Genomic DNA, 19355 nt, shown 5'->3' with positions numbered 1-19355 from the left:
ATGGATGGATGGATGGATGGATGGATGGATGGATGGATGGATGGATGGATGGATGGATGGATGGATGGATGGATGGATGGATGGATGGATGGATGGATGGATGGATGGATGGATGGATGGATGGATGGATGGATGGATGGATGGATGGATGGATGGATGGATGGATGGATGGATGGATGGATGGATGGATGGATGGATGGATGGATGGATGGATGGATGGATGGATGGATGGATGGATGGATGGATGGATGGATGGATGGATGGATGGATGGATGGATGGATGGATGGATGGATGGATGGATGGATGGATGGATGGATGGATGGATGGATGGATGGATGGATGGATGGATGGATGGATGGATGGATGGATGGATGGATGGATGGATGGATGGATGGATGGATGGATGGATGGATGGATGGATGGATGGATGGATGGATGGATGGATGGATGGATGGATGGATGGATGGATGGATGGATGGATGGATGGATGGATGGATGGATGGATGGATGGATGGATGGATGGATGGATGGATGGATGGATGGATGGATGGATGGATGGATGGATGGATGGATGGATGGATGGATGGATGGATGGATGGATGGATGGATGGATGGATGGATGGATGGATGGATGGATGGATGGATGGATGGATGGATGGATGGATGGATGGATGGATGGATGGATGGATGGATGGATGGATGGATGGATGGATGGATGGATGGATGGATGGATGGATGGATGGATGGATGGATGGATGGATGGATGGATGGATGGATGGATGGATGGATGGATGGATGGATGGATGGATGGATGGATGGATGGATGGATGGATGGATGGATGGATGGATGGATGGATGGATGGATGGATGGATGGATGGATGGATGGATGGATGGATGGATGGATGGATGGATGGATGGATGGATGGATGGATGGATGGATGGATGGATGGATGGATGGATGGATGGATGGATGGATGGATGGATGGATGGATGGATGGATGGATGGATGGATGGATGGATGGATGGATGGATGGATGGATGGATGGATGGATGGATGGATGGATGGATGGATGGATGGATGGATGGATGGATGGATGGATGGATGGATGGATGGATGGATGGATGGATGGATGGATGGATGGATGGATGGATGGATGGATGGATGGATGGATGGATGGATGGATGGATGGATGGATGGATGGATGGATGGATGGATGGATGGATGGATGGATGGATGGATGGATGGATGGATGGATGGATGGATGGATGGATGGATGGATGGATGGATGGATGGATGGATGGATGGATGGATGGATGGATGGATGGATGGATGGATGGATGGATGGATGGATGGATGGATGGATGGATGGATGGATGGATGGATGGATGGATGGATGGATGGATGGATGGATGGATGGATGGATGGATGGATGGATGGATGGATGGATGGATGGATGGATGGATGGATGGATGGATGGATGGATGGATGGATGGATGGATGGATGGATGGATGGATGGATGGATGGATGGATGGATGGATGGATGGATGGATGGATGGATGGATGGATGGATGGATGGATGGATGGATGGATGGATGGATGGATGGATGGATGGATGGATGGATGGATGGATGGATGGATGGATGGATGGATGGATGGATGGATGGATGGATGGATGGATGGATGGATGGATGGATGGATGGATGGATGGATGGATGGATGGATGGATGGATGGATGGATGGATGGATGGATGGATGGATGGATGGATGGATGGATGGATGGATGGATGGATGGATGGATGGATGGATGGATGGATGGATGGATGGATGGATGGATGGATGGATGGATGGATGGATGGATGGATGGATGGATGGATGGATGGATGGATGGATGGATGGATGGATGGATGGATGGATGGATGGATGGATGGATGGATGGATGGATGGATGGATGGATGGATGGATGGATGGATGGATGGATGGATGGATGGATGGATGGATGGATGGATGGATGGATGGATGGATGGATGGATGGATGGATGGATGGATGGATGGATGGATGGATGGATGGATGGATGGATGGATGGATGGATGGATGGATGGATGGATGGATGGATGGATGGATGGATGGATGGATGGATGGATGGATGGATGGATGGATGGATGGATGGATGGATGGATGGATGGATGGATGGATGGATGGATGGATGGATGGATGGATGGATGGATGGATGGATGGATGGATGGATGGATGGATGGATGGATGGATGGATGGATGGATGGATGGATGGATGGATGGATGGATGGATGGATGGATGGATGGATGGATGGATGGATGGATGGATGGATGGATGGATGGATGGATGGATGGATGGATGGATGGATGGATGGATGGATGGATGGATGGATGGATGGATGGATGGATGGATGGATGGATGGATGGATGGATGGATGGATGGATGGATGGATGGATGGATGGATGGATGGATGGATGGATGGATGGATGGATGGATGGATGGATGGATGGATGGATGGATGGATGGATGGATGGATGGATGGATGGATGGATGGATGGATGGATGGATGGATGGATGGATGGATGGATGGATGGATGGATGGATGGATGGATGGATGGATGGATGGATGGATGGATGGATGGATGGATGGATGGATGGATGGATGGATGGATGGATGGATGGATGGATGGATGGATGGATGGATGGATGGATGGATGGATGGATGGATGGATGGATGGATGGATGGATGGATGGATGGATGGATGGATGGATGGATGGATGGATGGATGGATGGATGGATGGATGGATGGATGGATGGATGGATGGATGGATGGATGGATGGATGGATGGATGGATGGATGGATGGATGGATGGATGGATGGATGGATGGATGGATGGATGGATGGATGGATGGATGGATGGATGGATGGATGGATGGATGGATGGATGGATGGATGGATGGATGGATGGATGGATGGATGGATGGATGGATGGATGGATGGATGGATGGATGGATGGATGGATGGATGGATGGATGGATGGATGGATGGATGGATGGATGGATGGATGGATGGATGGATGGATGGATGGATGGATGGATGGATGGATGGATGGATGGATGGATGGATGGATGGATGGATGGATGGATGGATGGATGGATGGATGGATGGATGGATGGATGGATGGATGGATGGATGGATGGATGGATGGATGGATGGATGGATGGATGGATGGATGGATGGATGGATGGATGGATGGATGGATGGATGGATGGATGGATGGATGGATGGATGGATGGATGGATGGATGGATGGATGGATGGATGGATGGATGGATTAATGGATGGATGGACGGACGGACGGACGGATGGACGGACGGACGGATGGACGAATGGACGGACGGATGGATGGATGGATGGATGGACGGACGGACGGACGGACGGACGGACGGAATCCAAGGTGGTCCAAATAATCCGGAGCCCTCCATTACAGCGTCCATCATATTCTTAGTCTTGTTTGCACGTTAAACCCCATAAACTAAACCAACCTAACCAACATACAAAGGAGTGTGAGAGGAATGAGGGCGCGAGCATGAAAAAGTTACCGCAAAAAGCTCAGAAACTTTCGCGCGCGATTCTAGGCTCTCGGCTGCGTGCAGGAGTGCGTTATTTGTCTCAGGTGGGCATTACAACACAATGTAGTGATTGAGCGAGTTTGTATTCTCCTTATAGGTGCTTCAGAGTCACTTTGAGATAGTTAGCGAGTAACTCTTACTAGTGGTGTCCCTTTCCAACAGCTACACCTTCGACCTGACGAATGACGAAGCAATTTGGTCTTGTTTCCTGGGATCATTTGCGATGGCAATCTACCGCTCATGTTTGGATCAAGTGACTGCCCAAAGATTACTTGCCTCAAGGACACTGAAAGACGCTCAAAGGTACTCTCACCCCGTCCTTGCAACGTTTTCTGTACTTTGGACAGTTAGTGTGGTAGAGGGCCCGTGATTAGTTCAAAGAACAAACAAAGAGAGGTCTCAGAAAAACGAAAATCAGATATCAAAACGAAAATCCTGCTTCTGTCCGTGTGTGCCCGTACTCCGGCTTCTACCCTTCTGTTTCCACCCTGCTGAAACACCTTGACTATTTCGCCTGCGGCTCGGCATTGCATTTGCAATTTACTGACCGAAGTGCATAAGCCGCCCAATCTAAAACGGCCATTGCTCACTCATAGCTCAAACAAATATACCCGCGGCTTTCAAGCGTGTGTGGAAAGCAACACGGCCTTTGGTTGGTTGGCGGCCGGACCTACAATTAGCTGCCATCGTCTGCGATATGCAGTCACTGGTGAGGTGCATCGCAGCGTTCTGTGAACAGCAGGCGAACGGACCTTCACTGGCTGCCACTGACAGCGAGACATGCAGACAGTGGTGAGGACCGGTCGCCTGACGCTCGCAAAGCGATGCACCTCAACAGTAGGTGCATATCGCAATCAATGCCAACAAATGGGGAGGACCGGTCGACCACCCAACGGCCGGGTTGCTCTCCACACACGCTTGAAGCCGCGGGTATATCTGAGTGACCTAGGACCAGACGGACTCGAAATGGCCGTTTTAGATTGGATACTGCCTCAGGACTCCTTTTCTTCCATACTGCTGAGAGCTCTGCGCTATCTGTTGCTGTGGCTAGGCGATCAAAAAGATCGCGTGCCGTGCACTACATCAAATTTGACGGTGATGAAAATCATCTTACAGTGGGCGAAGCGATCGTCGGCTCGGAATACTGGCCACGCAGTATTACGGCTCTCTCCGAGTCGCACATTCGTCCTTAGTTGTCATCCTTCAATAGTAATCAAGCATCCCAGCACTCTTTCATCTTTATATTGTCTTTCCCCCTTCGCAAGGTAGCCAGCCTACATTCGGATCCCACCCCTATTTCTCTTCCTCTCTCTCTCTCTAAAGTTTTTAATATGCGCAATTAATAGCGCTGTCCTCTGGAGGAGAAATAGGAGAAGACAACCAGTCAACACTTGTAGTTCGAACTCAGCCGCTTGTTGCGACATACCTCGCAGCCACAGTCGAAGCGACGTGTCAGAGCGAACAGTGACTACGTAAGAAGTGAATTCTAGGCCACCATTTATTGACAAGGCTTTAGAACATAACCTACTACACTGGAGCTCCACATGGCAGTATACGATGCCCCTCTGGTTTAATATGAGGCACCACTGCACTGCTTGCACTTTTCTCTATAGCAGTCACCTGCATGGTTCTTAATATTACTTCCTGTACGTTCTTTCGCGCGCGCGTGTGCCTGCAATACTTTAATTTCAGCTTGTTGGTCGTAACGAGACACAGTTGCACAAATGCGAACTGGTGCGCAGACAATAGGACGAACACAGGGACAGGACTGGCGCTAACTACCAGTGAGTTTACTTTTCTGAAAAAGCCACGAGTAAAGCTCGCAGGAATACACAAAGCAGTAAAAAAAAAGTCATTGAGTCACCGCGGCGCTTGCAACTAAATCACTGTGGCATTTCCACACTTTTCACGTCAACTGAGACTTGTGGCCGAAAGTCGAGACCCTCAAACCGGAAGTCGATCATTTATCGATCAGTTATTAATACCTGATCGATACCGCAAATAATTGTCTTACTTAATCAAGTTCCATCAATTGCCCATCTGAGTCGAGACCCTCAAACCGGAAGTCGATCATTTATCGATCAGTTATTAATACCTGACCGATACCGCAAATAATTGTCTTACTTAATCAAGTTCCATCAATTGCCCATCTGAGTTTTCAAACTTTGTGCCACGCTTCTTTTTCAAATTTGGCGCCACGCATTGGCTCCGCCCACACTTCCGGTCACGTGGTGCCACACTTGCGGCGTTTTCAAATTTGGCGTCACTTTTGCTCCGGCCCTGCCCACTTTTTCGACATTTTAGCTCTAATTAATTGACTAATTAACCCACCTCAACCCCCGATTTCCCGTACGATATCTTTTGATGCTCTATGCGATGTTACCATTGTTTTTCGCATAAACCCATTCGTTCGGATGTACTCCGCAACGATTTGTTCAAAAAAACAATTTCTTGGTCTCAATGTGACACGCATGATTTGCTCACGCAGGCAGGGACTCTTTACTTGATAAAATATGCTTCAATATTTCTTCAATACTTCGTGCTGGCTATACGCAACCCATGATTGTTAGAAGTTTTGATACAGCCTAAAGAAAATGAAACCAGCGTTGAAGGCGGATCAATCCCCCGCCGTGGGTATGTGCCATTAAGCCTGAGGACATCATCATCAGAGACACCAGGAGAAAGAAAAGGTAGCCGTTTGTCGTGAATCCTTATATTCACCGCCTCTCACATATTCTCAAGAACGTGGTGCTATCTGCCCCATGCCGCCTATCATGCATGTGCACCATCGCCAAAAAAAAAAGGCAAGTGAGACAATACGACATCATGAGAATGTCGTGACTTAAGTTCAACATGACTGTCGTGTACGCAGTGCCTCTAAACTGTGCCCGTGAATACATGGGCCGGACGGGCCAGTGTTTTCAAGACAGAGCGTAGCAGCATTCGGGAACGAGGAAAATGGCTACGGCAGCCACATGGCCTCTCAATGTAAAATTTGCAAGTGTTTTCCGGTGTTCGAAAAAAAAAATTCTGGGTGGAAGAAAACATAGACTGGCGAGGGAAATAATTGAGGTGTATTTTATTAAGCAAAGCGGCCCTTCCTGCGTGAACAAGCCATCCTTGCAAAGAGCTTTTCCCGAAAAATAAACTCAACTGGTAGTTGGCGCCAGTCCTGTCTCTGTGTTCGTCCTTGTGCCTTCGTACCAGTTCGCATATGTGCAATGTGCAATGTGTGTCTGTGAGCGGAGCGCATTCAAGCCCAACGCACGCCCGCGCACACACGTCCCGGCACACAAGAGCACATGCTTCTACAACTCGTGAATTGATTTGTATTTCATTAATCTGGATCTATGCGGACGAATGTGCGAGTTGTAGATGCTTCCGTGTCTATGTATTATTTTTTTCTTGTTCGCTTCTTTGCTTGTTCCTTTGTTTCTTTCTGTTCTTTCGTGGCCCGGAAGCATTGAAAGTTCGGGCTTATAGAATCCGGGGCAACTTTCTTCACTTCTCCTGTATCCACTCATTTCGTTTGACAAACTCTTTATTTAATGCGTGTTCTGTTTTCCCCGCTGTCCTCCGCAGAACGGCTATTATCGGCTCCCTGCTCCTCGTCACGATGTATTCATCGGGGTTCCTGATGGGAGTTTCACTGGCCATCTGGTTTCGTGGTTGCGACCCGTCGCTACGTGGAGCCATTCAGAGCATCGACCAAGTGAGTGTGACGCCTTGAGGCAATCCCAGAGTATTGCACCGAAAAAGTTCTACCCTTCTCCGCTTACCCTCCGCGACAAATAAGTGCACTCGTAAGTAGGGGTGTTGCAATAGTACTTTTTTCAAAACTGAGTGGATTACGAATAGTGCAGATTTACTGTCCAAAGAAATACTAATATTGTAGCTAGAAAAAGAATCGGGTATGAATCGAGTATTTTTTGAGAATATCTGTTACTTTAGCGCATAATTGCGCTAAACCAATGATCCTGCAAAACAGTTGAGTGCTGCTTCGGCTTTGCGGTACGCTTTAAATTGTACAGAGTTATAGCTATAACCGTCGAAAGAGGAACACAAATCTACACTAGGGTGTCCGCAACGCGAAATCAACATGCCCGTCGAGTCATACGTATAAGAAAATAGCCTATTAGCGGTGGCGGTATTATAGGATCATATAAGCACCCAGAATACGACGGCGCAGAAAGACGCACACAAAGCGTTTTGAACTTTTACGGTCGTATTATGCATAACCAACTAGCGAGGAAAGAGAATACAACATTAGTGCCGCATCGAAGCAGTGAGAGGGAACGGTGAGAGTTATGTATGAGTCATGGATCCCGAGATCAGGCATCGAGACCGACCTTACTAATGTTTAGCAGGATGCGTTGTTGGAAGCGGGCACGCAGGTGACTCAGCTTGCAGGGTGCCGAGAAAACGAGTGGGACGCTGTGCTTGTTACCCGTTTTCTTGAGATTGCGTGCGGTCCTGTGCAAGTATGGAATCACTACTGGCCTCTTAGATTGGTTAGATATATCAGTGTTTATATTCAGATGACAACTCTTTGCCAGCGTTTCAACCACTGCCAGCACAACCACGTCAGGGAAACCAGCGTCTTTCATTCTTGATACCTGCATATCGAGGCTGGCTTGCATGGCATGAGAACAAGACTTGATAATCTGTTTGGCAATGGCCCTTTTCGTGGTTTTAGAGTGAGCGCAATCGTAGGGTAAAAATTGTTTTTTTTTTTTTTTGTGCGGGGGCCCGCCTCGTCGTTCTTTCTTTTAATTGTTCCATGTGCGCATCCCATCTTTCTTACTAATATTCTCGGAATCCTGTTGCATCGCCAAATCTTAGAGGCCACACGAAAATTATAAACGGGCGCACCAAAAGGACAGAGTCGCTGCGCTTAACCCTTCATTCCACGCGGGCTGATCTCGATAGCACGCCGCACTGCGTCAGACTGCGCCCTGTTTTTCCAACAGACATCGAAGTGAAGTGCACTGGGCTTCTTTCGAACTTCCCCTAAATTATTAGAAGACTACCGGAAAACTTGAGAGCTTGAGAAAGCTAGTCGATTGGGTTGTCAAAAGTTTCGAATATTTGCACACCCGTTAGTAAATGCGCCATACAAACGGCAAAAGGAAAGAGACACCACACTCATGCGCCAACTACCAAATGTTGAAAAGAAAAACTGAAACATGCATACTAACAGCCGCAACAACCGGCTCAAGTACGTACTTGCATCAGCTTTCTTCGTCGTTTATCCTTTTGTCAGTAAGAGTATTGAGGTTGAAACAATCACACTTTGCCGCTAAGAAGTTTACTGGAGTATCGTTTATAGCCATAGGGGCATGCCAAGAAAGCTCTCACACGATGTTTTTCCGTTGTGCCTACTTTGTTTCGCACCACCCCGCCCACAGCAATAATCCTTACACAATAACTAAGCCTTCGTGAAGCCAGTCTTTTTTCAATAAAGAATATATCACTCAAATAGGTCGCAGCAGGTGCCTCGCGGTAACTAAACCCGCTCTACCAAGGAGCGCTCGCGCTCATGCACTAAGCGCGAAATACAGGCGTTATTGCAGTCCATCGTATCTCAAATTCTAACCCGATAATGGCCGTATTTAATCTCCTCAGTAGACAGGAAGAAACGAATTCTCGTTGATATTCTTCACCTGGAAATCTGCGACTAACGTGAACCTAAATTGTCGCCAAGGACTAACTGCCTTTTCTGGTGCTCTAATCAAATAAGTTCAAACGGCTGGCAGGATATTTCAGGCCACATTTCTTCCTGTTCTTTCATCTCTTGGGGCGTACCTAAATTGTCGCCTAAGGACTAACTGCCTTTTCTGGTGCCCTAATCAAATAAGTTCAAACTACTGGCAGGATATTTCAGGCCACATTTCTTCCTGTTCTCTCATCTCGTGAGGCGTGCTATTTATTTGCCAGTCGGTGTGAATTTTCACTACTAACCTCGCACTCTTACTCAGCAGTGGGACCTATACACGAGTGTCGACAACGAACAAAGTGCAAAAGGATAGAGGGGTGATCCTCAGTCTGCTAACCAGCGTTTCCACAAGAGAAATTATCCTCGTCGTGACAAAGGTCTGATCATTGGCGGGGTTAAACAGTTTTTAAGCATGAAATGCTTTTAGCCCCCGTTGTCGGCAGTGTGGTGACGTCACGCCGAGACCGAGATCCACTCATCCGGGCATTGAAATCCACTCATCCGGGCACTGAAATCCACTCATCCGGGCACTGAAATCGAGTCATCCGGGCACTGAAATCGAGTCATCCGGGCACTGAAATGGAGTCATCCGGGCACTGAAATCGAGTCATCCGGGCACTGAAACGAGAACATCCGGGCACCGTACGAGACTTAACGAGATTTAACGAGACTCTCTAAGCCCTCCTACGCGACCGGCATGCAAGCAACGGTTGGTCTCCAAACGAGTCACAAAAAAAACTGCTGCCAGTGCCTTCTCAATGTTTATCAAGATATCAGTCGCGCTGTGCGTTTGATAATGCACGGAATTATAATTTCCGATTTCTAATAACGCCTGCAAAAAGCACATAAATGCCACGTACACTTCGTTGTCGTACGTGATCTCTTAGGGGCTTCGCGCATCGAAGCAAAGCTGCGCAGGTGCACAGGGGCCCGGGGGAGAAGCGCTGCGTTCAAAGGGCAAGGCATCGCGCCGAACGGGTGGTGGCGTTCCTCGCTTGCTTTACGGTGCGGTTCGGGTGTCCACCGAGATGGCAGAGAATTACTGCGCCATTTCCTTTCCTCAAAAAAACCTTGCGTTCAAATGGCAAGGCATCGCGCTGAACGGGTGGTGGCGTTCCTCCCTTCCTGTACGGTGCGGTTCGGGTGTCCACCGAGATGACATTAGGCCCGTAAACATTTCATGCTTACTCTACTCTCGGTTACGGGAGAGGCAGAGATTTTTATTTATCTGGTCGGACTAGAAAGGTTAATTAGACTAATTGGTTAAGTAAGCAATTAACTAAACTCAAACTTACTTGGAGCATCACTATACGACCCCTTTAATTGGTTGCATGGTTAGTAGCCAAAGTACAATTGGCCCCGATTGATATTTTGCTTCGAGGACAAAGTCCTGAGGGGGGGAGACGTTAAATGTGGGTAAGGTGGTTAGATGGGAAACCTTAACTTAAAAGTCTGTTGTGCACGAAAGGCGGCTGGTAAAGAAGATGAGTCCGGCTGAATTGTAGAACCGTGACAAAAGCGTATGCCAGCTCAGCACAAGGAAATTCCGGTGATGGGGAGGTCGGAGACGTAGCGAACATGGACTTGAAAGACTGTGTGTCCAGGCATGTGGGCTGCGGCAGGTGGAGCGGTAGGTGCAGATTTGGTTGAGCTATTAAAAAGGGGACAAAGCAGTGGAGCCGCACGGTGGTACTAGAAGCTGGGAAATAGTAAAACAGAGAGAGAGAAAAAGAGAAGAGAGAGGAGGACACCACAGCAGAGGAAAAGGAACAGAACAGAAGTCTTTTTTTATTTCTGAGAATAAAAAAAAACTAAAAAACATGGCAGTGGTTTAGTTGTGGTTAAAAATGGATATACAAGCGAAAAGGTTCTGTTACGCTTGGTTTGACGCCATGGCTGTCGCAGTTCGCGCACAATGCGCTGGGAGCACCACGATAACGGTGGAGGCGTTCGGCCGTCCACGCACTGCCTGTACGGAGGCCGAGAAGGAGACGCGCGTGTAGTGAATATGGTGCTTTCTTAGAAGGTTGCTTTAGAGAAATGCACTGTGGCGTCCATTCCTTTCGGGTGTACACCAGATATGAGAGCCAGGCATTTCCTTTGCTTAAAACCAATTTTCATTTCATTTCATTTTACTTAAGGCCTTTACGGCACGGTTCGGGTATCCACCGAGATATCAGAGAGACCGGCGTCGTTTCCCTACGCGAGGTAAACATTCCAATACCTAACTATGTTCAACCTTCTACCACCAGACGAACACGACACACTAAGGAACATACAGTGCAGCCTGTGGTTGCACGAACAAATCCATTCAAGTATAGCTCCTTCCCCCGAACCATCACCGATTCGAACTTACTCCCAGAATCTCTTTTTTCAAAATAGTAATTTTAGCAACGCATTGGAAGAACATTTCCTGGGTTAAGTTGTCTCATTTTGTATTTTTTTAATGCCATTCTTTTTTCTTCCCTTTGTTATTTCCGAATGATGCTGCGGGTTGTTCTCTCATTTCTTCGAATCCACAAGACAAATAACCCAGTGAACACGCCAGAAATGCAAACATAAAATATAAAAATAAACTATACGTAATGATATTACCAAGTGACATAGAATGAGGATATAATATCAGGAATGATATGTACAGTAAAAGGTATAAAAACCAACAGATCAAGAAATGAAGAAGAAAAAAATGGAGGGGACGCTTAAGCTCCGCCTTAAGGGTGTGACGCGACAGCGTAAGGAGTCGATTCCCATGTATGCAGAAGGCCATTCTTCACATTCATTGGTCCCTGGAAGTTCGCGTACCCCTCATGGCGCAGTGGTGCAGCGGTTAAATGATGCGCCCCACCCCTGCGATGGCAGGTGCTCCCAGCGGTGGGCCTTGTGCAACCCAAATTCAAATTCAAATTCTTTATTTCTGCCTTGTAAAGATACAGACAGCGGAGGCGCAGAAAAAGCTGTGAGAGACAGCTTGACTAAGCCGCAGCCCCCTTTCGCTTGGCAGCAGCTTGACAGCAAGGCTTTTAATACAAAAGGCAGTTGCAAAGCGTGATAACAAGTATACAATAATGAGCAGGTACAAGAGAAAGCGAAAGAACATTATACAATACTGACACAATATTCACATTGGGTAGACTCAGGTAATGGCAGCAAAGAAAAAAAAGAGAAAGAAAAAAACACACAAAACAAAAATTCTACATGCTAGCATACAAAGCACGCAAAGACCTGTTTGACGAACTGAAAAGGTCAAAATTATTATATATATACGCGTTTAGCAGGGACGGAAGAGTGAACTGCAGGCGTTCTCTACCCGAGTTTAACCGTGGGGTCGGGACTATCCATGTCTCCGCATACCTTGTTGTGTAGCTTGCATCTCGGGTATGTAGTTCGGCAAGTTTACGTATGTGGTTTACATTTCTACGTGTTTCGAGTTTAAACCGGACACTCAAGCGATATTTATACAAGTTGTGTATTTTTAGCACACCACTTTGTAGAAAGAGATCTTTGCTTGGCGAGTCCCAGGGGACATTGTAAACATGACGAAGGAACTTTTTCTGAAAAATGTAGATACGCTGAAGACAGCTAACCGTAGCTGTGCCCCACACTAGATGGCAGTAGTTTAAATAGGAGTAGAAAAGTGAATTATAGAGGAGTAACTTTACTGTTCTTGGAATGACGTATCTGAGCCGACTTATGACTCCGGTTATTTGAGCCAGTTTCGTGACAATATGGTCCGTGTGGTGTTCCCAAGACATGCTGGAAGAGAAAACTACTCCAAGGCATTTAAATTGTTCAACTATGTCTATACGTCGTGAGTTTAGTTTAATCTCGATGGGGGAAGGAAGTACTTTGTTTTTAGGACGAAATATGACAGCTTTTGTTTTCTTCTCATTTATACGCATGTATCTGGATTCGGACCACTTTTGTAATTCACTCAAAGTGTCATTGCATTCCCGAACAAGGAGATCAAGATCATTTCCAGTAAAAAAGATGCTAGTGTCGTCAGCGTAGATAATAAATTTAGTGGCGGAGTTAATGTTGGAGATATCATTCAGGTACATATTAAAAAGTAATGGTCCCAATATACTACCCTGGGGAACGCCAGAAGTAACAAGTTTTAGTTCAGATGTCACATTGTCTATGCTTACAGCCTGTTTTCTATGCGAAAGATATGATTTCAGGATCATTTGAGCCAGTCCACGAATACCACAACGCTCCAAGTTTTTCAGGAGTGCACTGTGGTTTACTAAATCGAATGCCTTCGAGAAGTCCACGAAGACACCAATAACAAAGGCCTTATTTTCAAACTGTGTTAGTATATATTCCTTTTGTTCGAGTAGTGCTAACTCGGCAGATTTATTTTTACAAAACCCAAATTGATTAGGTGACAAAAGGTCATGTTTATCAATAAAATCAGACAACCGTGTATACAGAACTTTTTCAAAAGCTTTCGGGAAGATTGGGAGTATCGATACTGGTCTATAATTTCCTAAATCATTGCGGTCTCCTTTCTTATACAAAACTGTTACTTTGGCTATTTGCATTTTATTAGGAAATGTGCCCGTAGTAAAGCATAAGTTAAATATATCTGCAAGAACAGGGGCAATAACTCTTATAACATGCTTGACAGGCCTTACTTGAATGCCGTCAATGTCACAGCTATGGCTGTTATTTAGCTTTTGTACGACTGATATAACCTCCTCTGTCGTAACTGGGTTCAGAAATATTGTGTCCCTATTGTAAGAGCTAAAATAGGTGTTGAAATCACTTGACGGGGTGTTATGGGCAAGGGTGGTAAAAAAGTTGTTGAAGGCATCTGCCAACTATCTGCCGGATACATCGTTATTATCAAGCTTTAAAGCCCGCGGGGCAGCCTGTGGTTGCTCACGCCTCAGTAAGAAATTCAACCTTGACCACAAAAGATCGTGGCGACGATTTTTAATTTCAAGAAATGTCTCAAAGTATTCCGCACGAGCGAGACGTAGCTTTTTTGTTAATCTATTTCTGTATTTCTTAAAAATGCTTAGGTCATCTGTTGAACGTGTGTTTAAAAAGATTTTGTACAGTTTGTCTTTCGTTTTAATTTCTTGGCGCAACTCAGAAGATATCCAAGGTTTGCGAGTTTTACGCTTTATTGCACGCACTTTTAGCGGGAAAGAGGAATGATAGAGCCGTTTAAATACTTGGAGGAACTCATCGTAAGCCTCATTTGCGTCACTGGTAACGTCAATACTATCCCACTCAACTTGTTCCAGTGAGCTGTGAAATGAATTGAGGGTAGCATTGGTTATACTTTGGTACTTCGCTTTCTCCTGCCGGTACTTAGTCTTATTTATGCATGCAAACACTGGAAGGTGGTCACTGATCGCACATGATATTACGCCCGACTCAACTATCGGTTGGGAAGTGTTCGTAATCAGCAGATCAAGAAGTGACTCACTTTCTTGTGTTACCCTTGTTGGATCGTTAATAAGATTAATAAATCCGTTCGAGGCCAAGACTGCGTTAAAGTCTCTAGTAGAGGAGTTATCTTTCAACATATCGATATTAAAATCACCTCCAGCTATTAGAGTGTATTTGTTATCTGTTATAAACGAAAGAAAACAGTCATAAAATTCCAAAAACCTAACCATATTTCCCTTAGGTGGACGATAGCAGACCGAAAACACGAACCTGCCAGTACAGACTGATAGCACTTCAAAATCTTCAGTAATAAGACTGTACGAATCCAGCTTGTCGCATTCAATGTCATCTGACACCAGTAAAGCCACTCCACCCCCCCCCCCCCCCCGGAGGCCGGAGCGGTTCAAATAATAAGTTTTGTAGTTGGGCATCCTGAAAACGTCGGAATCATCTGTGCTCCAAGTCTCACTGAGCATGATCAAAGAAAAAGCAAATGAAAATTCGCCAAAGAACTCCTCTAAACACATTATCTTGATTTTACAGAGCGTGCGTTCAGGTGAATAGCGTTAAGCGTTGTCAGCGCAACACACGAAGCAGTGCGGTTCAAGTCACTCGGCAGATAATACATCTGCTGCATGTCGATTATGTTTCAAGAAGAAACTCGAAAGATACCATGCTGAGTGCTATAGCCGATCCAAATCGCCCTTTCCCTTCACATGAATGGCACTCATTCCCTCACTTCGCCTAACGAAAACCTTTCCATTGACATACCAAGTGAACTTATAGCCTTTTTCTTTGGCACAGACTTTAGTTGCCTGAAGCAGTTCTCTATTTCGGCGTGTTAAATTTTCTTGCATGAAAATGGGCGGGTCGCTATCTTTTAGGTTCTTCTTATTCTTCAACCAGTTTTCTCTTGTAGCTTGCTTTGCAAAACGCACAATGATGCCTGGCGTATTATCACGTTTAGCGGGAAGTCGATGAACAGTTGCTATCTCCGATTCCATCAAGCGAGGCACTCGAAGTTTATCAGCCACGTTATTTAATATGACTGTTAGATCCTCATCCTGCACTTCTTTTATGCCATGCAGTTCCAAGTTCAGCTGCCTGCTTCGGAATTCAAGATCGTGTATCTCCTTTTCAAACTGAGCTTGTGCTGCCTGACTTAAGTCATCCTTTTTCTCAAGCTCCGATATCTTCTTTTTTAGGTCCATGATATCAGCCTCTTGATGGCCGACCTTTTGCTCAAATTCATCAAACTTCGAAGATATGAAGCTAAGGGACTCCTCCATGCTTTCAATTTTTTCTGCCAGGGGCATCAGCCGTTCCAACTTTTGGTTAATTGAGAAGAGCGCAAGTTTGATATCTGTTTCAGAGCCACTACTCTCTTTACTACATGTGTTGCTGTTTCCTGCACTTCTGCATGATGGGCACTGCCACGCTTTCTTTGTGGCCTCATACTTCGATTTGAAGGTCTTTTCAGTAAGACCAGCACATTTTCCAAAGTGATAGTTGCTCTCGCATTTGGAACATTCCACAAATGGATCATCCTCAGAGATGATCACATCACACGTGCTACAGGAATCAGACATTGTTTGAAGTGTACAGAAGTACTCGCAAAATGGATCTCAGTAATGCAAAAAGCATAGCAAATGTCAACAAATGTCAGCAAATGGCAGCAGCAGCAGCAGAAATACTATTAAAATGGATATGATGAAAACATAGGGCTACGAACCTGCAAAAGAGCAGTTTTTCAAATGGTGTTCACGGCTTGCTGCCGCTGCTGCCAAGTGACGGGTGGCCGAAGATGCTCCGCTTTTTGTTGGGTCGAGCTGGCTGGGTGCGCATGTGCAGATTACTTCTTGCCAGGAATCCCTCGTCACTGGGGCGGATCCGTGAAATGCACAGCCAGAAGTCGACGCAGCGCTTCGTACGCACGTTCGGTGGGGCCTCGAAGTAGACGGCACTGCAAAAGAGCAGTTTTTCAAATGGTGTTCACGGCTTGCTGCCGCTGCTGCCCAGGTTGCTCCTCCCTAGCGACCCATGTTTAATTCAGGTGTCGCCTACCACGATGAGCAGTTTGCTCACTATCTGGTGAGCAGATTGTGATGACGCCGTAAGGTCACGTGACCAAATTGGCCCGCCTGCGTCCTAGGTTGCTCTCTGGGGACCGTCTGCCAGATCTGCCAGAAAAAAACACGGCTTACAAGCAAAGACATCGGCCTAGACAAATCAGATGCAATATATGTCAATGAGCACCTCTGTCCCGCATTGAAGAAACTACTTGCAATGGCTGTGAAAAAAAATATGAGTGCAACTGGAAATCGGTGTGGTCCTACAACGGGAAACTCTTTGCCAAGCAGGCAGATAACACGCCCACTGTGCATGTGACAGGTGAGGACGTTGTCGACAAGATTTTTTCTACTCAAGCGGGCAACACAGCTCGTGATGCCGATAACGTGTGATTGCCGACATCGTGCTCATCTGGCTATCTGCTTCGTGTTTCAAAGCCTTGAAAGATGGATTATCAGGAGCTTACTCTGCCATCTGATGTGAAGTTTGATTATTTATCATGCGGATCAGTTATGCATATCAATGCACGTTCAGTGAACTGTAAAGAGGATGACATTGTCCTTTTATTACAGCAATTTTGCTCTCAATTTTCTGTCCTAATGCTGTCGGAAACTTGGTATACAAACAGTAGCAAAATGTTGGAACTAGATGGTTACAATAACTTCTTTCTTAATCGTAAAAACAGCAGGGGTGGTGGCGTCGCAATTCTAGTTGCAAAGCACAAGAAATGTGAAATTTTGCCGGAATTCAGTAAGACCACTGTGGATTATGAAATCTTAACGCTGAAATATAAACAAGAAATAATTTCTGTCTTGTATCGTCCACCAACTGGGAATGTTGCACGCTTCTTAGAATTTTATGAAGACTTCTTGGAATTTATTTGTAAAAACAACCTTAGGCTCATTAGTGGTGGTGATTTTAACATAAACATGTTAGAGGAAAATAACTGTGTTCGTGACTTTAGCACAAAACTGGTTTCATCTGGTTTCATAAATGTGATTAAAACACCAACTCGAATTACATGTTCTACATCATCCATGCTAGATCTCATTGTTACGAATCTTGACACTGAAATTTTGCAATGCAGGCACAGTTGCCTGCGACGTTAGTGATCACTGTCCTACTTTCTTAACATATCGCATTGATTCACTGGACAGGAATCTGAAAAGGGAAACATTTTTTGTTCAGCGCATTACCGAAGGAAAGCTAATCTCGTTCAAGAATGAAATCATGAACCAAGATTGGTCTGCCGTGCTAAAAAATGTGGATGCGAATGACGCGTATAACGAATTCATAAATCGTTTTGTGTGCATCTATGCTAAACATTTCCCTTTGCAAACTATCGTGCCAACAAAAAAGATTAAGAAACCATGGGTCACTCGAGAACACTTACAAATGATCAAAAATAAAAATCGTCACTTTCATTCTTTCTTGCGTACACGTTCAAAAGAAACTCTAAAGGAGTTTAAAATATTGCGGAATAAGCTAAACGCTGAGCTTCGGAGTGCCAAATCTTTATACTATGAGCAGTTATTTGCAGATTGCGCTCGACAACGCCCGGATGCTGCATGGAAAGCAATAAACACTGTTTTGGGTCGTAAAAGTAAAAGTTCCCTTCCGGATGTTTTAACACATGAAGGTGGTGAATTGAGCGGTAAAGCGCTTGCGGATTACCTTAACAATCATATTGTGAGTATTGCAAATCCTTGTGACTATCCTCCAGATACAACTGGAATCTCCACTAGTACAATGAAAACAATATACCTTCAGCCTACTGATGAGCAGGAGATTTATAACACTTTCATGTTGCTCCGAAACAGTAAGGCGCTTGATATTGAAAACATTCAAATCATGCCGATAAAGTATGTATTGACCTTACTTACATCCGTACTTGCTTACATATTTAATTTAATACTGGATTCCGGCGTCTTTCCTGAAAAAATGAAATGTGCTAGGGTTTCTGTAATCTTCAAGGGCGGCGACCCAAACTTGGCAACAAACTATCGCCCAATTTCAGTCCTCCCTGTATTTTCTAAGGCACTAAAAAAGATCATTTTTGCTCGCATAACTAACTTCTTTGACAAACAAAACATAATAACAAATGCACAGTTCGGTTTTAGGAAGGACAGATCGACGGAAACTGCTTTACTAACGTTAAAAGAAAATATTTTACGAAACATAGAAAGTAATTTGTTCTCGTTGGCTGTTTTCATAGATTTCAGCAAGGCTTTTGACTGCCTGGACCATAGCATTCTTCTATCCATAATACAAGCTTACGGGATCCGCGGCACGTGTCTAGCTTTGCTGAAGTCCTACCTCAGCAACAGGTTTCAGAGAGTGTTTCTCAAAAACTGCAGCTCATCCCTTTTTCCGATAAAGAGTGGCGTACCCCAAGGAAGTGTGTTAGGTCCGCTGTTGTTCAATACATACGTTAATGACTTGGTGAATATTGATAATACAGTAAAACTAGTGATATATGCTGATGATAGTACTATTGTTATTTCTGGCCCTAATGCTG

The 19355-nt window shown here is 45.4% G+C and overlaps 1 protein-coding gene across 1 annotated transcript in view; it reads left to right on the top strand.

Annotated features, from left to right (window-relative positions):
• LOC149325158 (sodium-coupled monocarboxylate transporter 2-like) overlaps positions 1 to 19355 on the top strand; it is a 194356-nt gene that overhangs the window by 111311 nt on the left and 63690 nt on the right. Inside the window, exons 7-8 of the mRNA XM_089563580.1 lie at positions 3814 to 3954; positions 7234 to 7363. Of these exons, the coding sequence (XP_089419706.1) occupies positions 3814 to 3954; positions 7234 to 7363 (271 nt within the window). The remainder of the gene's footprint in view (positions 1 to 3813; positions 3955 to 7233; positions 7364 to 19355) is intronic.

This window comes from Amblyomma mixtum, chromosome 10 (genome assembly GCF_055824585.1).
Source record: "Amblyomma mixtum isolate Tamu chromosome 10, ASM5582458v1, whole genome shotgun sequence".
In the NCBI taxonomy this organism is placed as follows: domain Eukaryota; kingdom Metazoa; phylum Arthropoda; class Arachnida; order Ixodida; family Ixodidae; genus Amblyomma; species Amblyomma mixtum.
Note: the sequence above shows the minus strand (reverse complement) of the source record. Positions and strands in the feature narration are given on the sequence as shown.